Source organism: Apaloderma vittatum, unplaced genomic scaffold (assembly GCF_000703405.1).
Source record: "Apaloderma vittatum isolate BGI_N311 unplaced genomic scaffold, ASM70340v1 scaffold6246, whole genome shotgun sequence".
Taxonomy (NCBI): domain Eukaryota; kingdom Metazoa; phylum Chordata; class Aves; order Trogoniformes; family Trogonidae; genus Apaloderma; species Apaloderma vittatum.
In genome coordinates this window covers 19,981-42,761 of record NW_009721150.1, presented here as the reverse complement: position 1 = coordinate 42,761, position 22,781 = coordinate 19,981, and the positions used below count along the sequence as shown (strand labels likewise).

Sequence of the window (22,781 nt, the reverse complement as noted above, 5' to 3'; positions counted from 1 at the left end):
TTGACAAAACCCCTGTTTGATTGATGAACTGCAGAAACCTGCCTTGAACATTGCTGTCATTCTGCACGGTTCTGGCACCCGATTTCCTGTCTTCTTTGAGCCATCGTTACTTTTTTCAGTGCACACTGAGTCATATCTGCAATGATGAAATTACTTCAGTTCTTCCTTTCATTGCAAGGAGTTCCTCAAACAGTCTTGTTTTAGTTAAATTTTCCTTTCATTCTTTCCTGTCATCTGCTTGCTTTTTTTTTTTTTTTCCTCTTTTTTTTTTTTCCTCTTTTCATTTGCACATTTCAACTTTCTCTTCTAATTTATACTGGTTACTGCTACTTTAACAGCATGAGTTCAGCATTTCCTTTATTTGCAGTTATCTTACACCCAGGTTTTGCTTAAAGAAAAAAAAAAAGAGTGCTGTGATTCATCAGACAAAGATCTGGATTCATGCTGTATCCCAGCACCAGCACTATCTGAAAATACTATTTTAAAATATTTTCTTCTGTCTAGCCAGTTTCACAAATGGTATTGGCTTCTGTGTAGTCATACATTAATAAATTACTGAATTTCCTTAAAGGATACTGAGCAACCTTTGGGGCTGTGGCTACTTTTTCTGTGGCGAATACACATGTGGCTACTGAGTCTAATTTCTGTATTCTGCTCCCTAATTTCTAATGGTTTGTTATAGGTGGAGAAATGCGTTTTCCTGCTTCTCAGTTCAGTCTAATAGGGCCATGACTGAAGTGCTCTTTGATCAAAAGAAAAAAGCAGATAAATGAGCTTTTGTTTTAGCCTTATTTCCAGAGGAATATGTTTTTGTTAGCGTATGCCCCAAGGATTCTCTTTCTTGCCTTGCATACCAAGCTTCTGCCATGTGTTCCAAGAAGCAGGAGGATCCCCATCCTCATGTAGCGTGTAAAAGAGCAGCTCTGTGGCGTGCATTTGATTTTTCATGAGAAGGCTTTGTGATTTGACAAGAGCACGTAGAGAAATATGTATACAAAATTAAAAAAAAATACACAATAAGGTTTTGAAGCTTTCAAAATGAGAAAAAAATTATTCTCAGAATAGCAAATTGAATAATTGTGTGATTCTGGATTTTTTTTAATTGGTGCTGGATAACCATCGCTTTCCCATCGTGCTGTTCCAGGGACTTCGCAATCGTGGCAGAATTTCTTGAGCAAAGTTGGAGACAAATTATTAATATATTTTTAATTAATGAGAAGGAGGCCACAGTAACAACTTTTGGCATATCCAGTCTTTAATTCTCAATCCGTTGACGCTCATGTATGAGTGCTCCAGACGTGCTTCTCCGAAGCCGCTTGTGCTTGGGCAACTCTTCTCGCTCACTTCTGGAGCCATGTAGTCACCTCATTAATTTTTTTTACCCTTTTTGTCCTTATTGTGGTGTAGCTTGACAAGAGAGAAGTGGTTCTTAATTTGAATGGGCATCATTGTTACAGAGAGATTCTTTTGGAAGACTGACTTGAAGTTTGTACTTTGTGAACCAGAAGCAGTCATACTTAAAATTCTCTTTGGTTGGTTGGTTGGTTGCTCTCGAGAGTAATTAGTGGAGGTTTCTTGGAGTGAACTTGCAACCTGGCCTTCACACAGCTTTGCAGTTGACCTTGTGAAAGCTATTTTTAGTCCCTGAACCAAAAAACCCAACCCTTGACTTGTGTGTGAAAGCAGTGATTCTGCTAACAGCTGCTAACGCCTTGTCTCTGCCTCACAGCGGCTTAAACCTGGCACCGGTCGCGCGTCTCAGAGGCACTTGGGAAAAGTTACCGAGCAAATATGAAAAGCACCTGAGAGACCTTCAAGATCTTTTCGATCCCTCGAGAAACATGGCAAAATACCGCAACATCCTCAGCAGCCAGAGCATGCAGCCTCCCATTATTCCACTTTTTCCTGTCGTCAAGAAGGATATCACCTTTCTGCATGAAGGTAACGTTGAACGTAGAGAAATAACAAACTCGATGTTCGATAGCCCTTGCGTCAGCGCTCTGTGATTCCGCAGGTGCCTGAAAGAAGCTGCCACCCGTGGGATGCCTTTGATGCCTCCTTTGTAGGAGTAAAATAAAATAGAATGCATAATGGAAGAGACGGATCCTAGACGAGAATTAAAAATTAAACATGCATTTTCCATATTTTAAAAGGAATACTTGATCTTCATCGGCTGTCCTAAGGTTTAGGGTGGAAGAGTAGGTGGGGACACTAACTGGGAGCTGCACTGCTGCAAATATACTTCTCTTACCAAAACTTGCTGCTGTGGCATTTCGAGGTTCTTGTTCCACGTTGTGGCTTTCAGACAGATACTACTATAACACCTCCTACTCCTACTTTCAGCTTTTTTGTTTAAATGTTTCCGTTTTGTTCCTTTTACACAAGGTTCTGTTCCCAACCGGTCAAGGTTAAGCCCGGTTCTTGGCGGTGGTGCTTCAGAACTCTCTGAACTCGTTTCAGCATGTAAATACTGCTGCTGTCAGTTCTCTGTTGGTATTATTTTAAACATCCATGCCCATGAATTTGGGCATAGTTCACTTACTCCTTTTTCCTCCTGCTAGTAGATCAACAAGAACACACCGAGTAGTCCGAGTGGGCTTGATTGTCTTTTGTGTTTTGCCAGAGTTTCCTATTTTCTTGCTATTTTGTTTAAAGCAGTTTTGCTATTGGAGGAAGGGTAGCATGGGGGACTAGAAACAATTTGCCCATTAAAAACGTATTTCTTACTCTTTTTTATTTATTTTTTATTTAATTTTTTTTCCTCCCTCATTGCTTCATATGCTTCCCTTCTGCAGGGAACGATTCCAAAGTGGACGGCCTGGTAAATTTTGAGAAGCTCCGAATGATCGCCAAAGAAATTCGCCAAGTGGTCCGAATGACCTCGGCAAACATGGACCCGGCCGTAATGTTCAGACAAAGGTGTGCAATTTAGAAAGACGGTAGGATTGAAGGTGTCTCGGAGTGGGTCGGGGTCTGTGTGCATCAGTCCGTTAATATTTCGCTGTGTAACTTGCCATTGCCATTTCCCATCAGGACCGTCACGCTTTTATCAGATTGCGGCGATGCAGTTGATACTTCCACGACCTTCTCTCAGTGGCTCCTAAACCAATTTGTTGTCTTTAAAAAGCGAAGAAGAATAGGTTCTAATTCGATTGATTCCCATTGTTGCTAAATAAGTTAGTGTCTGAAGAGTTTTGGGAGAGATTAGGGGAGCATAATATTATTTATATATGAGAGAGAGAAAAGGCACCTCAATCACTGAAGTGTAAATCCGAAATTTGCTTCAAACCCAACCTCACTGATAACATACTAAAAGCAAACAAAATATTATTTTTATTTGTTCTAAGCACGCAGCCTGCTCTGCCTACATAATGTTTGATACATTCAAGTTCTAAGCAGGTGGAGGATGTTTTCTTGGTTTCTTTTTTCTTTTATGTTTTTCCCTGATGCATTGTGGTCATCAGGCTCAGCATTAACAAACTGCAAAATAAAAGCACTGCGACTTCTAATCTGGTGCTGATTAACTCCAGATTGTATTCAGTGGAACTTAAATAATATCCTGCATCCGTTTGCTTCCCACTGGCTGAGCTGAAAGCATCAGGACTCTGTCGTGCCGGCGCGGGGTCCCGATGCCTGGAGATCCCAGCCGAGAAGGAGCTGTTGCCCTTCGCTTGCCCGGGGAGTTTCCCTCTCTAAGCATAAAAACCCCTCCAGGACACAGTTCAGGCAAGGAGCTGGGGACAAGGGGATGTCCTGTGCTGAATCACTGCACAGGTTCTACTTGAAAAAAGTTCAGGAAATGTAGGGATTTGGTTTCAAAGGGATTTGATTTCAAATTGGTTTGAGACAAAGATAAGAGATGCCTTGTTAATGCTCTTTAAAGATGGATTTGTCTCAGAGTGGAAATCTGCCTTCCTGGTATTGGATCCAAGTTAGCAACCTTTCCTTCTAAACATCAAGTTTTAGAGCTACTTACGGATAAGTTGTGATTGATTGCTTTTCAGAAACTTTGGCGTTCACAGATGAAATGAGGCTAAAAATAAATTTCCCCGCTGCCTGTGCGCTTTCTGAGACCTAATGAAGTCTAATCATTAGATGAATTTAGTAGTAAATAGTTACCTTTAGCATGTTTTTCAGAATTACAGAAAACATTTTAATGACCATCATTTAAATTATGCACATTGACATAAAATGCTTAGGCATCTAATACTGGAGATAGTGCCAAAGATTAAAAGAAAATAATCCCCTGTTTTCACATCATTTATATTCATTTTCATTGCCTCTGGTGTTTGATCTATCAGTTTGTGTTATGAAGCACCAATAAACGCTTTTGAAGATTAAAAATGAACAAGAAAAGATGTTTGTTAGCGATAACATGAGACTTGCTAGCAAGTTCATTACCAATTAATATAGAGCATCTAGTTTTTCAGCAAGCAATCAAGAGAAAACAACATCATAAACTTGAATACTGAGGATAATTTCTGGTGTGCTTACTGCAATGCTAATGCAAAGAATAAATTAATTTACTCACACTTCCTGCAATATGAATGAGTTAAACAGTTTTTGCTCACCCCATCAAAATTGAATTTGACTTGTGGGAAATACTTAACAAGAAGATTTAATGTGAGTTTGGTTTTTAAATTCATAGGCTAAGCTTAAAAATAAACAAAAACTGATAGATGTTCTTCCATAGTAAAGATTTTGAGCTAGTCCTGCCCTTGCATTCCATTAAAACATTGTGTCATTGTTTGAGGAGAATTTTGCTGTATGGAAATTTTTTCTTTTCTGTTCTTTCCTGTCTACATCTTTCTTCCTGACTCTCAACTGTTTTATTTTTTTTCCTGTGCTTTTCTGTTCAAATACATGCTTCAATGTATATGGCTCTTGCTTACAGGAAGAAGAGGTGGAGAAGTTTGGGGTAAGTGTAGAGATGAATGCCACTAAGATAAATACAGATTATGCAACTCTTAACATACTGCATCCTCCTCGTTAGTGCATGCATCTGAAATACAGCATGCATTTTATTAACCCTGCAATACCTCTTTTTTTGGAAAACAGGAATTAGGGGTTACAGTCAACGTTATAACTGCAGCCATAAGAATTCTGAGTTGCTTTTGTGTACTAGAAAAATTGTCTGAGTTTTGGCTTTATGCGTAAATATCCTGCTGTAGCTATACTGGAAATCAAATTATTTTGGTCAGCCAAGGAGTATCCAGGCACTTCTGCACAGAGAATGGTTTTCCCTCACCAGCAGCGACGGGGACAGTGCCAGGACTTGGCCTGGGCAAACTGGGGAGAGTGGCGTTGGCTACTGGTCCCTGATGTGGTCGGTGATCAGCCGCTTGCAGGAGAAACGCCTCGGACCCCCCTGGAGCCGCCGCCATTTCTAACCGTTGGGATTCCTGGGGACACAAGTGAATAAGGAGCAGTGATTTGGGGTGTTTTTGCTTTTTTTTTAAGGACTTAAATTGCCTTAGAAAGTTAAGTCTTGGCTTTAAAAAAACCCCTTGTGTACACAAGCAATAAAATATTTATATCATTAAGCACCATTATATAATAGATAGTAGCTTTGTTCTTATCCCGAGGAGATCAGAGTGCCCCTTGCTTCGAATCGGTGGGAGCAGTCCATCACGCCTTTTGCTGCTCTTTGCCTATAATAGCACTGGCGTTCTATTTAATTAAGCTCTAAATTACTGCTAGTTTTTAAGCTTGTGTTTTCAGTCTATTTAACAACTTTGAAAAGACTGCAGTCAGCCATTTCCCACCATTTCTCGCTTTTTAAGCTCCGTGTGCTCAATTCCCTAGACTTGTCAAACAGAGCAGGTCTCACATGGACACTTTTAGCCCTTCTGGCTCTTCTGTGCTGGAGATTGTTTCATTCTGCCCCTTGTGATTCAGTAAACGTACCCAAGATCTTGATCAACATCTTCACAAATAATTTAGCCTTTTAAAATAAAGTTATTCTTTGAAACGTTTTAAAAAAATCTTCACAAATAAACAACTTTAAGCAACTTTATTGACACTTTCCATTAGAGTTTACCTGTAACATATACTGAGATATCCATTTATTAAAAAAATGCTTCTGCACTGGTGTGTCCTGACAGTGGGGCTGTGTGTACGTGAACTATATCAAGAGCTGGTGTTGGTCAGTGCTACAGCATGAACAGGAGAGACTCCCAGGGAGAGGAACTGATGTACATGAACCATTTGGGGATTATTTGGTTTTGCTTCAGATGCTGATAGAATTGGCAGCTCAAAATGAGAAGCGTTGGGCAGTGTTGCCTTTCATAGATGCAAGTCTTGTAGAAGTCTGAGCATATGTAGATATTGGCACTGACTTCCTGACCTCTGCGGGGAGACGGGTTTTTTAATGAGCTGTTCCTCTGTGAATGTTTTTACTTAACAGGAGAAAGAAGCTAAGTGCGTAATAAAATGTACTTTGCATATTTAACATAATTTCCCCCTCCTTGTTTAAACACGGTCAGAAGCTCAGTTTTCTAAGAGGATTACTCTAGCTGAATTGCGAGAAGTTTCTGTTGGAAGCCTGGCGCAAACAGCGGGCACCAAGTGCCTTAAGTGAACAAAGTTATCAAGTTTGTCCACCCTTACAGTCCGCAGCGGAAGTAGCGTGGGGTTTGCAGAAGGGGACTGCGATCCCTCAGCAGAGCTAAACGAGTACTTCCCGCAGCCTCGCGCCTCATTCTTGCCAGTTCTGCTCGTACGCAGTCTTTTTCTAAACTCCAATTGCTGCTATCGATTTACCCGAATATTTTACGACCAGTGTTGTCTCAATGCTGTTCATCTTTTTAACTCATTTGCATCAGCATGCACTAGCCCTAACTGAAGATTATTGGTATTAATCCGCTTTGCCGTGTGCTGCTGTAGCTTCCCCGTTGCTGCTGAAAACTGACTGCTCCGCTCTTCTCTTTTATAGATCTCTGAGCCAGGGCAGCACGAACTCCAACATGCTCGATGTACAGGGAGGTGCTCACAAAAAACGTGCCCGACGCAGCTCGCTTCTCAACGCCAAGAAGCTGTACGAGGACGCCCAGATGGCGAGGAAGGTGAAGCAGTACTTGTCCAACCTGAACGTGGAGACGGACGAAGAGAAAATCCAAATACTGTCGCTCCAGTGCGAGCCTGCATACAGCACTCGTGAGTACAGCGACCTAGAATGGTGGCGTGGACTATGAAGTTTATAAAAAAGTCGTGTTCCACCCCTAGAAATACTTAAGATCTTGCTGTTCTCCCTTCAAAGGAAAAATACTTCAGTAGGCGCTTGTTTGTCAAGTCATGTGCTAATGTTTTCAGCAAGGCAGGATTTATCTTGGTTGAGTTCAGAAAACATCAGGGATTTTTTTTTTCTGTTTTGACCTTTAGTTCTTAAACCGTGTGTCTTCTCATCAGTCTGGAGGGAGATTCAATAGTACATGAGCTCTATTCTTGCCCCACTGTCCTTGTACGGAATTAGAAAGGATAAAAGTAACGTTTACTGTATGAACAGCGCGAAAATGAAAAGAGACAAAATCAATACAGGAGCTGCAATGGATTACAGCTTAAAATAAATGAAGATTGTTGAGAGGGAAAAGTTAGGTCAATATTGACTGACAGGATTGACGTGGCTTGACAGTGAAAAATGGAGACTATGGCAGGACAGTTTTCATAATTTGAACTTCTGTGCAACTGTCTAACTGAACAAACAGTTACCTGACCTCCCGTCTCACACAGTTCAGTAAATTCCTATTTAGAAATGAGACATGGCAATCGCGTTTTATTTTGATCCTTAGAAGTTTTCACTTGCTTGAAAGGTGGATTTTGTTTCGAAATAGAACAGTAGCAACCACGCTAATCAAAACAACATTTCATGCCTGTCTGTTGTCCAAATGCAGCATTTGAAGGCTTCTTTTTGGTCCTCAAACACCATTTTTCTCTCTGATGAGGTAAAGTTAAAAGCATGACTAGGAAATGGCATCTCGAAGATAAAATTTTAAATCCTTTCCATTATTCAGTATTAAGAATGCAAATCCTCATTATTTCCTAAGGTGCCTTCCTATGCAAATTTTTTAACATTTCCTTCTAAATAGTACTGATGTAGAAATCCTGGAAGTGGGCCACGCTTGACTCCCTTTTAAAAAATATTAAATGCTGTGTTTTCATGCTGGCCTGAGGTTGCCAGAAATCACAAATATCTCTGAGTAGAAAGATGCCCGGCATCGGACACATCAGTGGCGGTGTTCTGCTGGTGCTGTGTTCAGCCAGGTGTGCAATAGCACAAAATGCTTCTACCATGGTGAGATTTATGCTCTTAAACCCCCCCCAAAATGATAAATAAAAACCTGTCAGGATAAACTCTCTCAATAGATGATCTGTGTGCAAACCTCGTGGGTGGTCATGCTACGCCCAGGAGACAAGCGTGAATGTTACGGGGTTGTTTCATTTAAAAACTTTCAAGTCATCTTTGTGCAGTGCTGATCATAGGTATTTAGAAGTAAAAATAGGAAGTATGATGGCTGTTTTAGTCCGTGTAGTTAAGCAAATCAAGTATTATTAAAGTAACTATTTTAAAAACTGGGAAAATCAAACCAAAAACCCAGACTGCTCCCAGGCTGGCTCTGCCACTCCCGCTGCCTTCACCCACAGTTACGGTTTGACCGAGTTGCTTTGAATCAGGGGGTCTGGTACATGGCTTGGAGGTTGGTTTTGTGCAGAGAGGTGAGGCTTTGGAGGGGTTTTTTGGTGTTTTTTTTTGGTTTTGCATATATCCAGAAAAGTTGGAGGTACAGCTCCCCGGTCTCTTACCACAGTAGTAAGTGGCAGAAGGAATGAGCAGCAGTAACGCAGCAATCCGGGCTTTTCCAAGGGGAATTGAAGGAGAAATCAGATGGCCTTAATTTCGGAGTTTATTAATCGCTGTGTGATTAAAGTAGAAACTGAGTCAGTGCCCTGTGTTGCAAATCAATTGTGCCACCTAGTGAAAGGCTTCGCAGCAATCGCTGGGCAGCCGTTCCTTCTCCCTTCGGTGGCGTTACGGCATTTTGAAGGAGAAGCTGTTGTGCTTTTGCACCTTATCTACAAACACCTAAAGTACATACTTCAGTTGTGGTAGAAATAAATCATGTTTTTTGTCTTTGGGCAGAGTACCTCTGTGGCACTTTAAGGAGTTTAAGGTATTTAACATCATTTCACATCACAGCCTCTTCAGCGTAACGAGATAGGCACGTTTGGAATAGAAAGGGTTTCAGATACATTTGATCTGGTTCGTACCGTGGTTGCTTTGTCTGGATGGTTGTATGACTGATAAACCTGTAATTCAAACCACAAGATATTTATATGTAATTTTTCCTCTAACAGTGACAAAGAATTTAAGTGAGAGAAGAGGGGTGAAATCCTCAGAGATGTCTCCGGTGCCCATGAGATCAATTGGCCAAAGCACTAAAGCCCATCAGCATCAACAGAACAGGATGAGCCAAGTTCTTCAGGTTCCAACTGTGAATTTATACCCCAGTAGGAAGAAGGGACTGACCAAGGATCATGTCACATTCAGTGAGTATTTTCAGTTCACCTGTCCGGAGAGTTTTATAAATGAAATAAATAAGAATGAGGAGCCCCTTGTGGATCGATGGAGGTGGATTATTTGAGATACCATTATGCTTCATGTATTTCACTCACTTGAAAGTAGCTGACGTCTATTACTGTGTTTTAGGAGGGCGTGCCTTTTACTCACTCGTTTGCACAATTTTTAATAACTTTTCTTAAGACAGCTGATCATGAGGTGCTTGCTCCAAAATACGCCCTTGATTTAGTTCAGTTACAGGTAACTTAGCACTTCCCCTGACAGCGCTTATTGTCTATATACCTAAAAATATTTTTTTTTCCTTGAACTCTAGTTATCTTCATATCCACCTCTTGAACAGCTCAGATGTGCCATGAGAAGTCTTTTACCTTGTATTCCTGTGTTCTAAAAGCATCTTGCACAAACAGAGTGGAACAACATTGCTTGTTTTCTTTTCGTGACAAAATGAAGTATAATATATTTAGGTGAAATCATTGAAGCGAATCACAGACATTCAATATTTTAACCTCTGGCACACCATTATAATGACATTATTGTCAAATGGAACAATATATGTTATTAGTTGCTCCTAGCGAGCGATTTTTTTTACTCTATCTCTAAATTTGCTGGTTGCAAAGCAGTGTTACGTATTAAAATGCTTTTGGCCTCTTTGCATAACTCTTGTATAATTTGAGAGCTACAACTGTGGGTTATTAAGTAAAGTTAGTTGCAGTCAGTAAATGATTCTATGGTACATGGAGCATCAATATCCGTTAAAATAGCTTCAGTAAACGGTGTATTGCAGTAGATAAAATAGTGTTCCCAGTGAGTATTTATTTCAAGTCTGCTCTTAAAAGCCTCTGCAGCTTGCTATGTTCCAGAAGCTTTGCTGAGAGGTCTTTCTTGATTCCCATGTGCTGAGTGTTCAGTGTTGTTCTGACAAGCTGTTGAGAACTTAAATGAACTCCTCAGGACCGTGTCCTCTGCAAGATGGTCTAATAGTGAACAAGTTTTCGAAGCGTGGCAGTGCACTGGTTTTGCTCAACTTGCAGAGCTGTGTTAATGCCCATGAGTGCTGACTGGAGAACTCCTGACAGTGAAGATTTTGCAATGACTTGTTGGCTATGATGCAAATTGTTTTTAACACTCTCCCAACAGTGTCAGGGGCAAGGGTTTCCTCCAAGCTTTATACATTACAGTTTTTAGTCCTTTGCCAAAACCACGACAGTGTATCTGTTTCAGTGGTTCTGGTTATGACCTGAGTGTTACATAGAAGGATAAAACGTGTTGGGCTGGAAGGGACCGTTAAAGGTCACCTAGTCCCACCCCCTGCAGTGAGCAGGGACATCTGTAACCAGATCAGGTTGCTGAGAGCCCCATCCAGCCTGGCCTTGAATGTCTCCGGAGATGGGGCTTCCACCACCTCTCTGGGCAGCCTGTGCCAGTATCTCACCCTCCTGAGTAAAGAACTTCGTAACGCCTAATCTAAATCTACCCTGTGCTAGTTTCCACATATGTGAGTGGAGCAGGCAGCGGTAGCAGCCCATCTCGTCTGCATTTGAAATGGAGACTGCCTCCACAGGGGGAATTCACCTGAGCATCTGCCTCTCTCTTTGCTGGATACTCCAGCGGTTGTTCAGTGTGGTGCTTATTTGTAGTTTAAGCAGGTATCTCTACCTCACAGGAAGAGCAACACACAATAAATGATTCTGTTTTCGTAGGTACGGGCTCCCCACAGAAGTCATTGAGCTTATCTGAGGAAGTAAGTAGTAAGAAACAAACAGAAGACACTATGTCCATGGCATCCTCTCTGCACTCCAGCCCACCTGCTTCTCCTCAGGGCTCTCCCCGCAAAGGTACGTGTGCTGTGAGAATGGGCACGGGGTGCAGGGCAGCATCCGGCTGGGGAAGTGTGCTGCCTCTGTTGCACTAAAACCAGGGTGGGACATTTATTGGTAATGGCATGCAAGAGAAGAATTAGTTCAGAATATTCACATCGAGGATAGAATCATGTCTTCCTGTGAATGGACAGAGCTTTCCAATGTGTTTGTGTGGTTTGGCCTTAAGACAGATACTGGTTAAGAAGGGGAACAAGTGTTTTCTTAAGTGCTTCTGACAGAATTCCCAATAGATCCGAGGTGCTGACGCTCGCCAGCGTGTCAGTTCAGGTTTAGTGATCGGTTACGTGAATGAGATTCTCAAACACTGGGGATTTCTTGAAGAGTACAGAAATCTTGGCTGCTGAGACATCTTCTGTTTTTACCTAAGGTAGCTGGAATATCAGGCAAATGGAGCTAGAGATAAGAGTGTCATAATTCTCCAAAATGGATGGGTTTGATAGTGGCAAAAGTAGTGTATCCACCTAAATTATCGAGTCGCTGCTTATATTTTTTGTTCTTGTGCACAGGGCTTTGTATACATCCCTGTCTATCATGATGCCCTGAGAACCCCTTTATTTTTGACGTCTTCGTCTTAAAAGACCTGCATCCCTTCATCATTAGTCAACCTTGGATGGGAATTCATTTGAAATCTCTTAACGCCACTTTGTAGTCAGCCAGTGTGGTCAGTGTCGAACAGTGTAAGGCGTTTTCCCCCTCCCTTTCGTGCTGCTTTTTTGACTCACTGACAGCATCAAGCCACTGGATCAGCATGGCATGGCACGGGGACTTACTGCATCTTCTCACCCTTTTCAGTGGGAGATCGTGCTGCTCTGTCCACTTCTGCCTTCACAAGATACCGGTTCCTTTAGAACGCCACTTATTTTACTTAAAACACAGCATACGTGCAAGAAGCTTAAATACTTGGATTGCCAAACCTAGCTCCGCCGAGATTTTTTTATTTTGAGCGTCGCTTATGAACGTGTTATTTTTGTTAACTTTCATCGGGTCCTTTGAAAAGAGTATTTCTGTTTCTGTGGGATTGTTTCATTAATTCAGCGTGCTTTCAGCCTATTTTTAGCACTGATCTCATTTGATTGAGGTGATCCGTACCCTGTTGTATGTGTACTGCTTACAGCTCATTGAACTAAAATTAGGTGCTTCACAGACAGCAGAAAGATGTAATTTTAGGCACAAACACAATCCACTTAATCTTAGATGTCATTTTCTTTTGAGCTATCCCCAAGTGATATGCAAATAGGATTGAAGAAAAAAATGTTTTAAAATAAGGACGTTATTTTTGCTGCTTTATCTCATCACTTAGCACGATCTGTCTGTGTGTTCTCTGTTGTAGTTGGTAACATCCAAAGGTCGGAGAACTGCAGCCAGATGAATCTCTCTGGCTCTTCCTCATCACTGGCCAGTGAAACCAGCAACAAGAACAGTGGACAGCGCAGCTACGGAATAGGTGGGGCTTATTTGCAGAAGCAAATTTGGATGATTATCAAAGCAAGAGACAGTTCTGACATAAGTGCAAAGGGAGAAAGAGAGGATGAGAGCAAAAAGGCAGAAGCTGAGCACGAGCACAGAAAACCGAAGGGACTCCTGTTAAAGAAGCTTCTCCAGGGAAAGAACAGCTTTTACTGCAAAAAGGGAAGCAGAGCACATTGAAGCCTCAGAAGGGAGTGAAAACCAAAAGGAGAAAGACAGTGATGCTCTGAGTACAGCAAGTATCTATAGCAACAGCAGTCTGTGGACACCTTACTGCCTGTGCATGAAGTCTAGAAGGAGAAGGAAGACTATATGATATAATTTTAGAAGAGAGACTACGATGTCCACTTTGTGTCAGATAGACTGATTTTATCTAAGTTCTTCCAGCATTATTCGTTTCCATGTTTACGCTGTTTAATGTGCTTCCCTTCCAGATATTTGTGTCAGTTATTTATAGCTATTCACCCTTACAGTGCAGTGAAGACAATAATGTGAAGTTTAGAAAATCAAGGAACAGGTACAGTGACAGTTCTGTTACTTAGTGTTTTGCAAATGCCAGTTGAACAGTAAGTTCTGCAACACCCTCTATATTAGCCTCTAGATAGTCCCTCGTATGCTGTAAATCAGGCGCTCGCTTCCAGCATCGTTGTGTATTTGCATGGGTCACATCTTCTCCTGTTGACCTTTTCAGCCCAGCGAAGACTTGTGTTTCTGTGCTGGTTTTTCACATGTGCTGGTGTTTAATGACTTGGCTTTCACAATCGCTGTGAAGGCACACGAGTCTGCGGGGCCTGATTTGCTCTCTACAAGTTCCTCACGAGGGGCAGCAGGGGGGAGCTGCTGCTCTCGTCAGTCTGGGCTGTGGTCATGGGATGCCTGGGAGTGGCTTAAAGCTGGAAGTTGAGGTTGGACATTAGGGAAAAAGTTCTTCACTGAGGGTCTGGTCAAGGACTGGAACAAGCTGCTCGAGGAAGTGGTCGTGGCCCCAGGTCTGCGGGCGAGCAAAAAGCGTTCAGACAATGCACTTAAATACATGGTTCAACTTCTAGGTTGCCCTGTGTGGAAGGAGACCAGGCATTAAACCTGAGGGGCCTCAGAGCGTGGTTTCTCTCAGACCTACCTAGATGCACTTTGCGGAGTTTATTTCGTTTCAGTTCTTTCCCTGATTCTCTGAGGTCGTGAAAATAAACGATTTAGGCAAGTTTTCCATGCTCAGAGCTTTTTCCGACTGCAGTGCAGGGACAGGTGATTCCCATCTGGAATCACTTTAGATAGAGCAGCAGCAATGTCTACAGGATATACGTGGCCAGAGCACATGGAAATCCCGAGTATAGTAATCTCTTCTATATTTACCCCAGGTACTAGGACAAGGAAGTGTTGGATATATGGGACTATATACATTATTTGTGTTTGACATAAGGCAGTTGAGGGTAAGGGTAATAAAAGCGGAAGAAAAGCATTATGTATTTTGCTCTGAAACTGGAGAGGTCTGATCCAGCATCTGGTGTCTGGTCCAGCTCCTGCCAAAGTTGTGTTTCCCGCTTTTGCTTCCTTCTGGATTTTGGAACAGCTAGTAACACTGAAATCACCATATGGCTAATCTGTGAGTGCTAATAGCTGGCTTTTACCTTGGTCAGCATCTCCTCACCCACTGCCAAAATCTTTTTTTATATTTTTGAGTCTCACACCACAGTAGGGCAGAGGGGCAGTGGGAAATGCACAGCGTTTATGCTGGAGGACTTGGCGCTTGCAAAATTGGAAAGCCCTGATCTCTCCGCCCACTATTGATGGTGCAGCTCTTGGTCCTTTTTGTGTAGGTTTAACCTCCTGGTCTGGAGAGTAGTGGAGTTGCAGGTAGGTTATTAGTGTCACCAGACTTGCATTAATAAATTACAGTGCTAGATGCTGACAGGTACCAAAAGCTTTAGAACCCCCAAATCTTCAGCGGACTAATTTTATTTAAGCAGAATTTGATTGTTTCTTTTAAATATTCTTGCTAAAGTGTGCGTGTGTCAATACTTTGTTGTCGTCCTAGTAAACTCAGATTGCTCGTTGACCAAGATGTTCTCTTCTCGTCTCCTTTAGGCTATGCCCTCATACCTTCCACGAAATCTGATAACTTCTCAGACTCCAGTCACAGCGAGATCTCGAGTCGCTCCAGCATCGTGAGCAACTGCTCGGTGGATTCGATGTCGGCAGCGCTGCAGGACGAGAGGAGTTTGTCCCAGTCTCTCATTGTGGTGGATTCGGCGGGGTCGGAGAGAAAAGAGCATCCTCAGCCACTGACTGATTACGGCCAACCGTGCCCAGGGTAAGACCCGACTGGTTTGAGTTGGGCTTGGTGTCCTGGTGTCAGGAGCTTTGGTCAGGACACAGTCTGCGCTCTGCTGTGGTTACTGAGCTCCTGCTAGAAGCTGGAGCCTCAGCCCAAGAGAGATCTCGAGGGGCTGGAGCGAGTGCAGAGGAGGGCAACGAAGATGAGGAAGGGCCTGGAGAAGAAATCTCATGAAGAGTGACTGAAGGAGCTGGGGCTGTTGAGTTTGGAGCAGAGGAGGCTGAGAAGAGACCTTCTCACTCTCTGCAACTGCCTGACAGGACGGTGTGGAGAGGCTGTTGCTGGGCTCTTCTCACGGGTAATTAGCGACGGCACAAGAGGGAACGGCTGCAAACTGCAACAGGGCAGGGTCACACTGGGCATTAGGAAAAAATTTTTCCCAGCAAGAGTAGTCAGACACTGGCACAGGCTGCCCAGGGAGGTGGTTGAGTCCCCACCCCTGGAGGTGTTTAAAGGTCGTTGGGATGTGGGGTTGGGGGAGATGGTTTAGAGCTGAGCTTGGCAGAGTGGGGTTCATGGTTGGACTCGATGATCCCAAGGGGATTTTCCAACCTGAATGATTCTGTGATTCCCTAAGAAACTTACAGTATTGCTTGGGCAGACAACATCGTGTTCCCATCAGTTGAGTTCAGGTAGAAATCTCTTGAGAATGTGTTAAAAGCTAGGATGGTACTTAACTAATTAATGCAGTGGTGAGAGAGAACGGAACAGGAGTAGGATACTATCAGTTCTGTCTGAGTCAGCAGTGTCAGTCACTTCACATTCTAATTTTTCATCATTATCATTTGTTGCTTAGACAGACTTTTGCCCCTCTTCCTCAGTGTTGCCACACATGAGGTCTCTTGTTTCTTCAGTGCAATCAGAACTTGTCCTGAGATGTCACTTTGAACTGGAAAATTTTGGTTTTTTTCTTACTAGAAGTCATACCTTGGTCTGTAGGATTTAGGGATTTCTTGGGATAGCATATCCTGTTCTGAAATGTGGTGGATTCAAGTCAATGGAATTGCTCCTTACTGGTTTTTATGGTTCATCTATAAAAAAAAAGTAGAGTTTTTATGATTGAACTCTGTAACGAGCTGAATGTTGTTTCTGTATAATGGATAACACACCAGCATTCTGTGGTGTTCCCTCCCCTCTAAAAAAGCTTATTAGCATATGCTTTGCTAAAGTGATGCAGCCCTTAAAAGCTCAGTGATTCGGTTTATTTTGTCAGGCTAAAATGGGAAATGAAAGATGTCCTTCATAAATGAAAATAATTCTCTTTTCTAAAAGGCGTAATAAACAGATTGTCCGTGTATTTTGGTTGTTCCTTTATGCCTTAGTTTCAGTGGATTTTGGAAGAAAGCAAGCAGGTTTTGTGGTAGAACTTAGAAAATAGAAAAGCAAGGGAAAAAACCCACCAAACTTGTTGGAGATATCTAAGAAATGTTCCTCGATTTCACAACGTGTCAGTAAACTGCTGAGGAATAGTGTTGAATTTTAATGTTTTGCTGCCCATGCGTTTGTTAACATAACCAAAAATAGTTAAGAGACTTGAATAATGTCTAGCAATCATAACTTCATGGATTCTAAATTCATGCAAACTGGGCTTTATTTTTTTTTTTTCCTGTAATTATGCATTGACAGCAATTAAAGCTTTTAGCAGACGTTGCTTTAAGCAAGAGCTTTTGTACTTGGGTTTTCGGAATCTTTCACGCCAGATCGTTTCCACAAATGTTATTTATGTCCAATATTTCCAAATCTTCTCGAAATACAACTACCTCCGCTCTGTCTAAACAACTTCATGTCACTGGCAAGGAAGGGATTGATTTTCCCTCTAAATATTTATTTTTGGTTCAGTTTACAAACGCAAAGGACAAGGTGGCAGTAGCCTGAAACGAAGAGGTAATTACTCCTCTGTGTTGTGTCAGGGACTGTCTCGCTGTAGGTGATTGAGGAGAGCTGCTGTGGATCAGATTTTTACAGATCTGGGGTCAAGCCTGTAGATGCCCGTTGCAGACTTGTTATTCCTTTGGGAATAACTTCCCTGCTGCCATGTGCAGTAATGAGTTGGGAATAACCGTGTCTCTTGCTGGTGCTCCCGTGTGCCTTGACCTTGCTGCCTACCTGCTCTGAAACCAGAGTTTCAGCTGTCTCCAAGTTGCTCTTATTTTAAAAGCTTATGGGTTGTTGTTTTTTCGTGCTTTCTCTGATTTCTGTTGTTTCCCAACGTAGCTGGTCAATCAGTAGACCTGCTCTCATCAGAGGGATGGCTTTCACGTCCTCCATGAGCAGCGAGGAGATCTCCCACGAACACATCACGGTGGAGGCAGCAGACAGCGGCCGGGGCAGCTGGACGTCCTGCTCGAGCAGTTCTCACGACAACTTCCAGAATATCTCAAACCAGAAGAGCTGGGATCTCCTCAATTCCTACCGTCACACCCAGCTGGACGGACCTATAGCTGAAGTGGATCCCACAAACTGTTACTCCGAGGAGGGTTATTTGTATTCGGAAGCCTTTTCCAAAACCAACAGACAGTCGAAAGCCAGCGTGGAGCTCGATCAGTCTCGGCAGAGCTGGGCATCCTCCAGCTCGCTGTCGGACACCTACGAATCAAACTATGGGACAATTAAGCGGAGGGGGCTGGAGAACTCCACGGCAGAGCAGGCGGAGGTTTTGGACTCTAAACCAGGCGCTGATACGACGTACAAAACCGTTACTTCGAGCACAGAGAAAGGCCTGATAGGTAAGCCAAACCACCAGCTCACGGAAGCTCCCGCATCTGTTTTTCGTTGTGATATGAAGTTGTTAAAAAATGACATCAGCCGGTCTGGGGGCTGGATGGCATGTTAAATTCAGCTTGACATGTGGTTTGAATCAGAACGCTATGCAGGCGGTGTGTTTTCAAGCCCACCTTTTTTTGCAGGAGGAAAATGGAAAGAATAAACCAGCCCGCTTCCCAGTCGCTTTCTGGGTCTGCGGGAGAGCCGTCTGTGTGAAAATGTCAGGCAGTTCCTATCCGTAGTATGACCTCTGACTTTTTTTAGATAATTTTGGAAACACATTTTGGAATCACTCGGGCAAGGAGCAATGAGTGTGGCTTCTTGAAGTCTGTATCATGCAGGCTTTAGCTAAACGTGAGAGGGAAGAGTGGGACAGAGCTGGCGTGTCTTTCATCCACAGGGCTTTGGTCTCAGAAGTTCAAGGGCAAAGCAGATTGTTTTCCTGTTTTGGTCCCGCTAAACTGCCATTTATTTGGTTCTACAGCTGCAATTTGGCTCCGTATGAAAAGAGAAAAACTTACTTTATGCAAAATGTCTTTTCAAAGAGGCATCGTCCTACTGGGCAAGATGTTCCTTCTGTGTCCTAGTGAGTTGAGCAGCCAAAATTAAAGGAATGAGATAAAACATGGAGTGCAGAGCTTTTTAGCCTGTACGGCAAGGCTGCAGCTGAAATGCAATTTAATTACTGACTAAATTGCTAGAGGGTTTCTGTTATCAAAAGTAATTACCTGAATAAACATTGCATGTAGGGTAGAGGTCTCAGATTGCATTCCTTCACCTGGGCTTTGTAGGAGAAAGGCAGCACGGTGGAAAACGTGCTCGCAGCTCACTCCTGCGCACGGGCTCTCCTGTGCTGTCCTGTAGCTAACATGTTTTCTTTGCTCGCAGCTCTTCTTTTTATTTCTGTTTATACGCTGCAGCACGTAGCTTATCTCCGTTGTGCGCTCAGAGTAAGGAACGGTCAGCAACAGGGCTTCAGCGAAGATCTGTTGCGGGTGGGTGTAATTTCTGGTTTGCAAATACAAGCCTATTAACTATTCACCATCCTGCAATCTGCCAAAGGTATTTTCGCTTTTTGCTGCTCCTCTGCAAGCGGCTCGATGCCAGAGCCTGCAGTGACAGCTGGAGCTCAGAATGCTGTCAACAGAACGAGACCCTTCAGGTCGTTGGCTTAATGAGCGCTGGTGTCGCCCAGGGCCCCGAAAGAATTGGCGTGAGCTTTCTTGCCTGAAACCGTCAAAACGGAGCTGGAGAGGCACTGCCCACGGACGAGGGGCAGGACCTGTAAATGTGACGGCTTCAGGTGAATCTCTGCCCTCTGCAACACCGAACAATTCTTGCTGCAGCCTTTGAATCGCCAGCAGAGGAAGTGTGGAATGATGATCTTTCCAAAGGGAAAAGCTCTTCCATCACTTCTCGCTGTAACAGACACCAAAATTTATATTGCTGCCTTTTAGTTACGTTTCCCTTAGCCGCTGCGTGGAATTTCACCCTATTTTCTTTACTAATTGAATATTAGTAAGCTGCCTCAGAAGGGGCTTTCCTCGTAAACGGGTTTTGTAACCTCCTGAGGCTGGGGGTGGGTGACAGAAATTCTGGATGCTTAACGCTGTGAACATCAAATGCTCTTAGAAGGTTTTATTTTGATTAAATTTATAAAATGTTATGAGTTGAAACTTTATGAAGGGCACGTTTTCCCTACTTTTGTTATTACAGTAGCTTTAGGAAGCCTGAAGCTCTCTCCTTTCAAGGAGAATGTGCCCACCCTTGTCAGTCCTCCTGCAAAACGCACCAAGATCCCAACACCCAGAATCTCACAAGTCCACAACGCAATAAGAAATACTCCTTTATTTTCACCCTTTCACATTCTTGTAAGATAAGGACATACTATACTTGTTGAAATAAGTGGAACTGTAATGAGCAATTTAAAATGCATTCACAAGAAGAATGCAAATTCACTCAACTAACAGATTTTAAAAATTTCCCTACCTTTGAAACTCGCCTGTTGCAACACGCACGTGGAAAAAAGCCCAATTTAACATGCCCGTGAGCCCCAGACCTGGGGGTGGGCAGGAGGGGAGGGAACTGGATTTTAAGTTAAGCTTTGGTTTGAGAGCCCGTGTGACCGGGAACGGGGCAGGAAACCATGGACATGATAAGCTGCTGGTTTTTAATGTTAGAAAATGCAAAATAACAGACGCAGGCTCCGTGCGCAGTTTCACGTGATACCAGGTTGTTTTTCTTCCTACAGCATAGCTGATGGGGTGGTTTAATGCCCTAATACAGATGAAATGGTGCAGCAATATCTTATTGTAATGAATTTCTGTTAAGCTGGTGATGAAGTGGGTGCTGTTGAAGTCAGCCAGCAGTTCTTGCTTATCAGCCTGTAGCACGCTGTGCAAAGTAACTCGGGGCTGCTTGCCTTAATTTCTCTTGTTGCGGTTCCCCGGGCGGGAGCGGGCTCAGCCGGCGGCGTTGCCCAGCGGGCTCCGTCTCCATCCCGTAGGGAAGCGAGGGCTGCCGCTGCGGGCCGAGCCTGGAGGAGTTACAGTCCTGATTCTGCTCGATTGGCATCTTGCCTCACGAGTTCACGGCTTCCGTCGATCCTCTGCACTTCTTCAAAGGAGTAGAAAACATAAATGAGAGCCTAAATATCTGCTGCTGTCGTGATAACCGGTGTTTCTGCATTTGCATTTTGTTATCAGTTTCTGTTTTGCCATTGTAACATTTCACGATTTTTTAACGTTTTGTTTCCTTTTTTTGTTTGTTTTCTTTTCTTCTTCTTCTTCTTCTTCTTTTTTTGTAACATTTCCATCGCTTATTTCTCGTGCCAGTGTACTGTGTCACCTCACCTAAGAAGGACGATAGGTATAGGGAGCCACCGCCCACCCCTCCGGGATACATGGGGATTTCTTTAGCGGACATAAAGGAAGGATCGCCCCACCACCCGCACCTCAAACCTCCTGACTATAGTGTGGCCGTGCAGAGGTCAAAGATGCTGCACAGCGACCTCTCTAGACTTTCATCAGCTCCTCTCGGTAGTGACCCGGTGGCCTGTATCTCCTCGAAGATGCCTCAGTGGCATAGTCGGCAGCCGTCCAGCCCCAAGCTAGCAGATATGACTGACGCAGATAGTGAAGAGGATGGTAGGTGCAACGCCCGGCTCGGTAGACGTGAAGTGAACCTGCTGCGTGAATCTGGGCTGTGCGGGGCTTCGCAGCGACGTTCGGGGCTTTCTCTTGGTCGTCCATGGAGATTAAAACTCGATTAATCTCTTAAATGTGCCAGCGTGTCTGTATACACAAGCATACGTGTCTGCATGTGTATACGCGTTTAAAAAAAAAAGAAAAAAGAATGCCATCCCTTTAGAAGCATGTTGACACCGAGCAGGCTCTAAATTCTATGTAAACATATATATGAGATCTCTCAAAGCACAACTGAGACACTTTAAGAGCATGGAGATGCTATATGATTTTTTTTCCTTTCAAATTTTGTCCCTTCTCAGTGGTGATGATGAATTTAAGGGACACTGTCAGGCTGTCAATGACATGCGGAGAAACTCCAGCCTCTGGGCTGATGAGCTGCTGTCCCGCTGGTTTGGGCTGGCTGCAGCGCGCTGAACTAAAATAAGTATTTTGAATTTGGGTTTGACAGCGTGTCGTGCTACTCTGAACTCGTTCCACATTTGTATTCTCTTGTGCTGGCGTTAAAACCACCTTATTCCTCGACAGAGAGTGCTGAAAATGGAGTTTAAAAATGCTAAACAAAATAACAGTGAATTTTTGTTCTTCTGCAAAGTGCATTTGATGAAACGTGACTTCTCAGCCCGGCTCAGCCTGACAGTGTCTCTTCCAGTTCAAATTTCAAGATCTCGTTTGAAGCAACGGCCAATGCTGCCGAGCACGGCACGTGTCGGGTGACCAAAACGCACGAGATTTTTCTGAAAAAGACTGCTCTTATATCGTGTCAAAACTAACTCCAAGTTAGGGGAATTTCTACCTAATCGTTTATCTGCTGATTTGCTCTCAGTCCCTGTGCACCGATGTGATCTCTCTGAACCCTTTGCTAGTGAACTTTTTTTCTTTTTAAATTAGAATGTTGTGATTGTTTCCTTCAATTTCGGTCTGGTTTAAAATAAGCGTGGATTTAGATTAAGACCATTTCTGATGCAAAATGATCCTATCCTGGTCCCTTAAAATACGTAAACAGCATTTAATATATATTAGCACTGCAACTCAAACTTACAGTAAAACATAAACTTGCCCAACATTAATCCAGTTGTAATATGAAATGTTTTTGATGTAGAACTAAGGAAGCAATTGCTTCAAACATTTTGATACAATTTTTTCCAGATTAAATTTAACCGTGCACTTTTAGATACAACCCCTATTACTGATTTTCAAGTGCTTGGTTAATTTTATTTGGGATACGATGCTCCCTGCATGTCGGAAAATAATTTCCTGGCTTTTCTCCCGCATCCGGAACTTTTTGGCGGATCGGGAGCTGCATGCTCGTAATAATTTCTGGAGGCTCTGGGACTTTCTGTTTTGCGATTCGTCTCGGTTGTCTGACTGCAGCGCCTCAGGCTACCGGAGGGTTTGGTGGATGGTGCTGCCCAATACCTTGGGGTCAGGGGTTGAGACCACGCCGAGGTGGTGAAGCCTTCGCAGAACCGCCGCATCGGGCAGCCGGGCGCGGCTCTGTGCCCTCCGTGTCCCCAACGGTGGCGTTAACTTTCTGTCTGTCTGTCTGTTTGTTTGTT

General features: G+C 43.3%; 1 protein-coding gene across 1 annotated transcript in view; it reads left to right on the top strand.

Moving 5' to 3' along the window:
- RAPGEF6 (Rap guanine nucleotide exchange factor (GEF) 6) overlaps window positions 1-21,290 on the top strand; it is a 57,129-nt gene extending 35,839 nt beyond the window's left edge. The window contains exons 16-25 of the mRNA XM_009871261.1: window positions 1,730-1,941; window positions 2,796-2,919; window positions 4,895-4,918; window positions 6,935-7,155; window positions 9,352-9,543; window positions 11,275-11,409; window positions 12,785-12,898; window positions 15,007-15,232; window positions 17,471-17,982; window positions 20,854-21,290. Of these exons, the coding sequence (XP_009869563.1) occupies window positions 1,730-1,941; window positions 2,796-2,919; window positions 4,895-4,918; window positions 6,935-7,155; window positions 9,352-9,543; window positions 11,275-11,409; window positions 12,785-12,898; window positions 15,007-15,232; window positions 17,471-17,982; window positions 20,854-21,290 (2,197 nt within the window). The remainder of the gene's footprint in view (window positions 1-1,729; window positions 1,942-2,795; window positions 2,920-4,894; window positions 4,919-6,934; window positions 7,156-9,351; window positions 9,544-11,274; window positions 11,410-12,784; window positions 12,899-15,006; window positions 15,233-17,470; window positions 17,983-20,853) is intronic.
- Window positions 21,291-22,781: the final 1,491 nt, after the last annotated feature.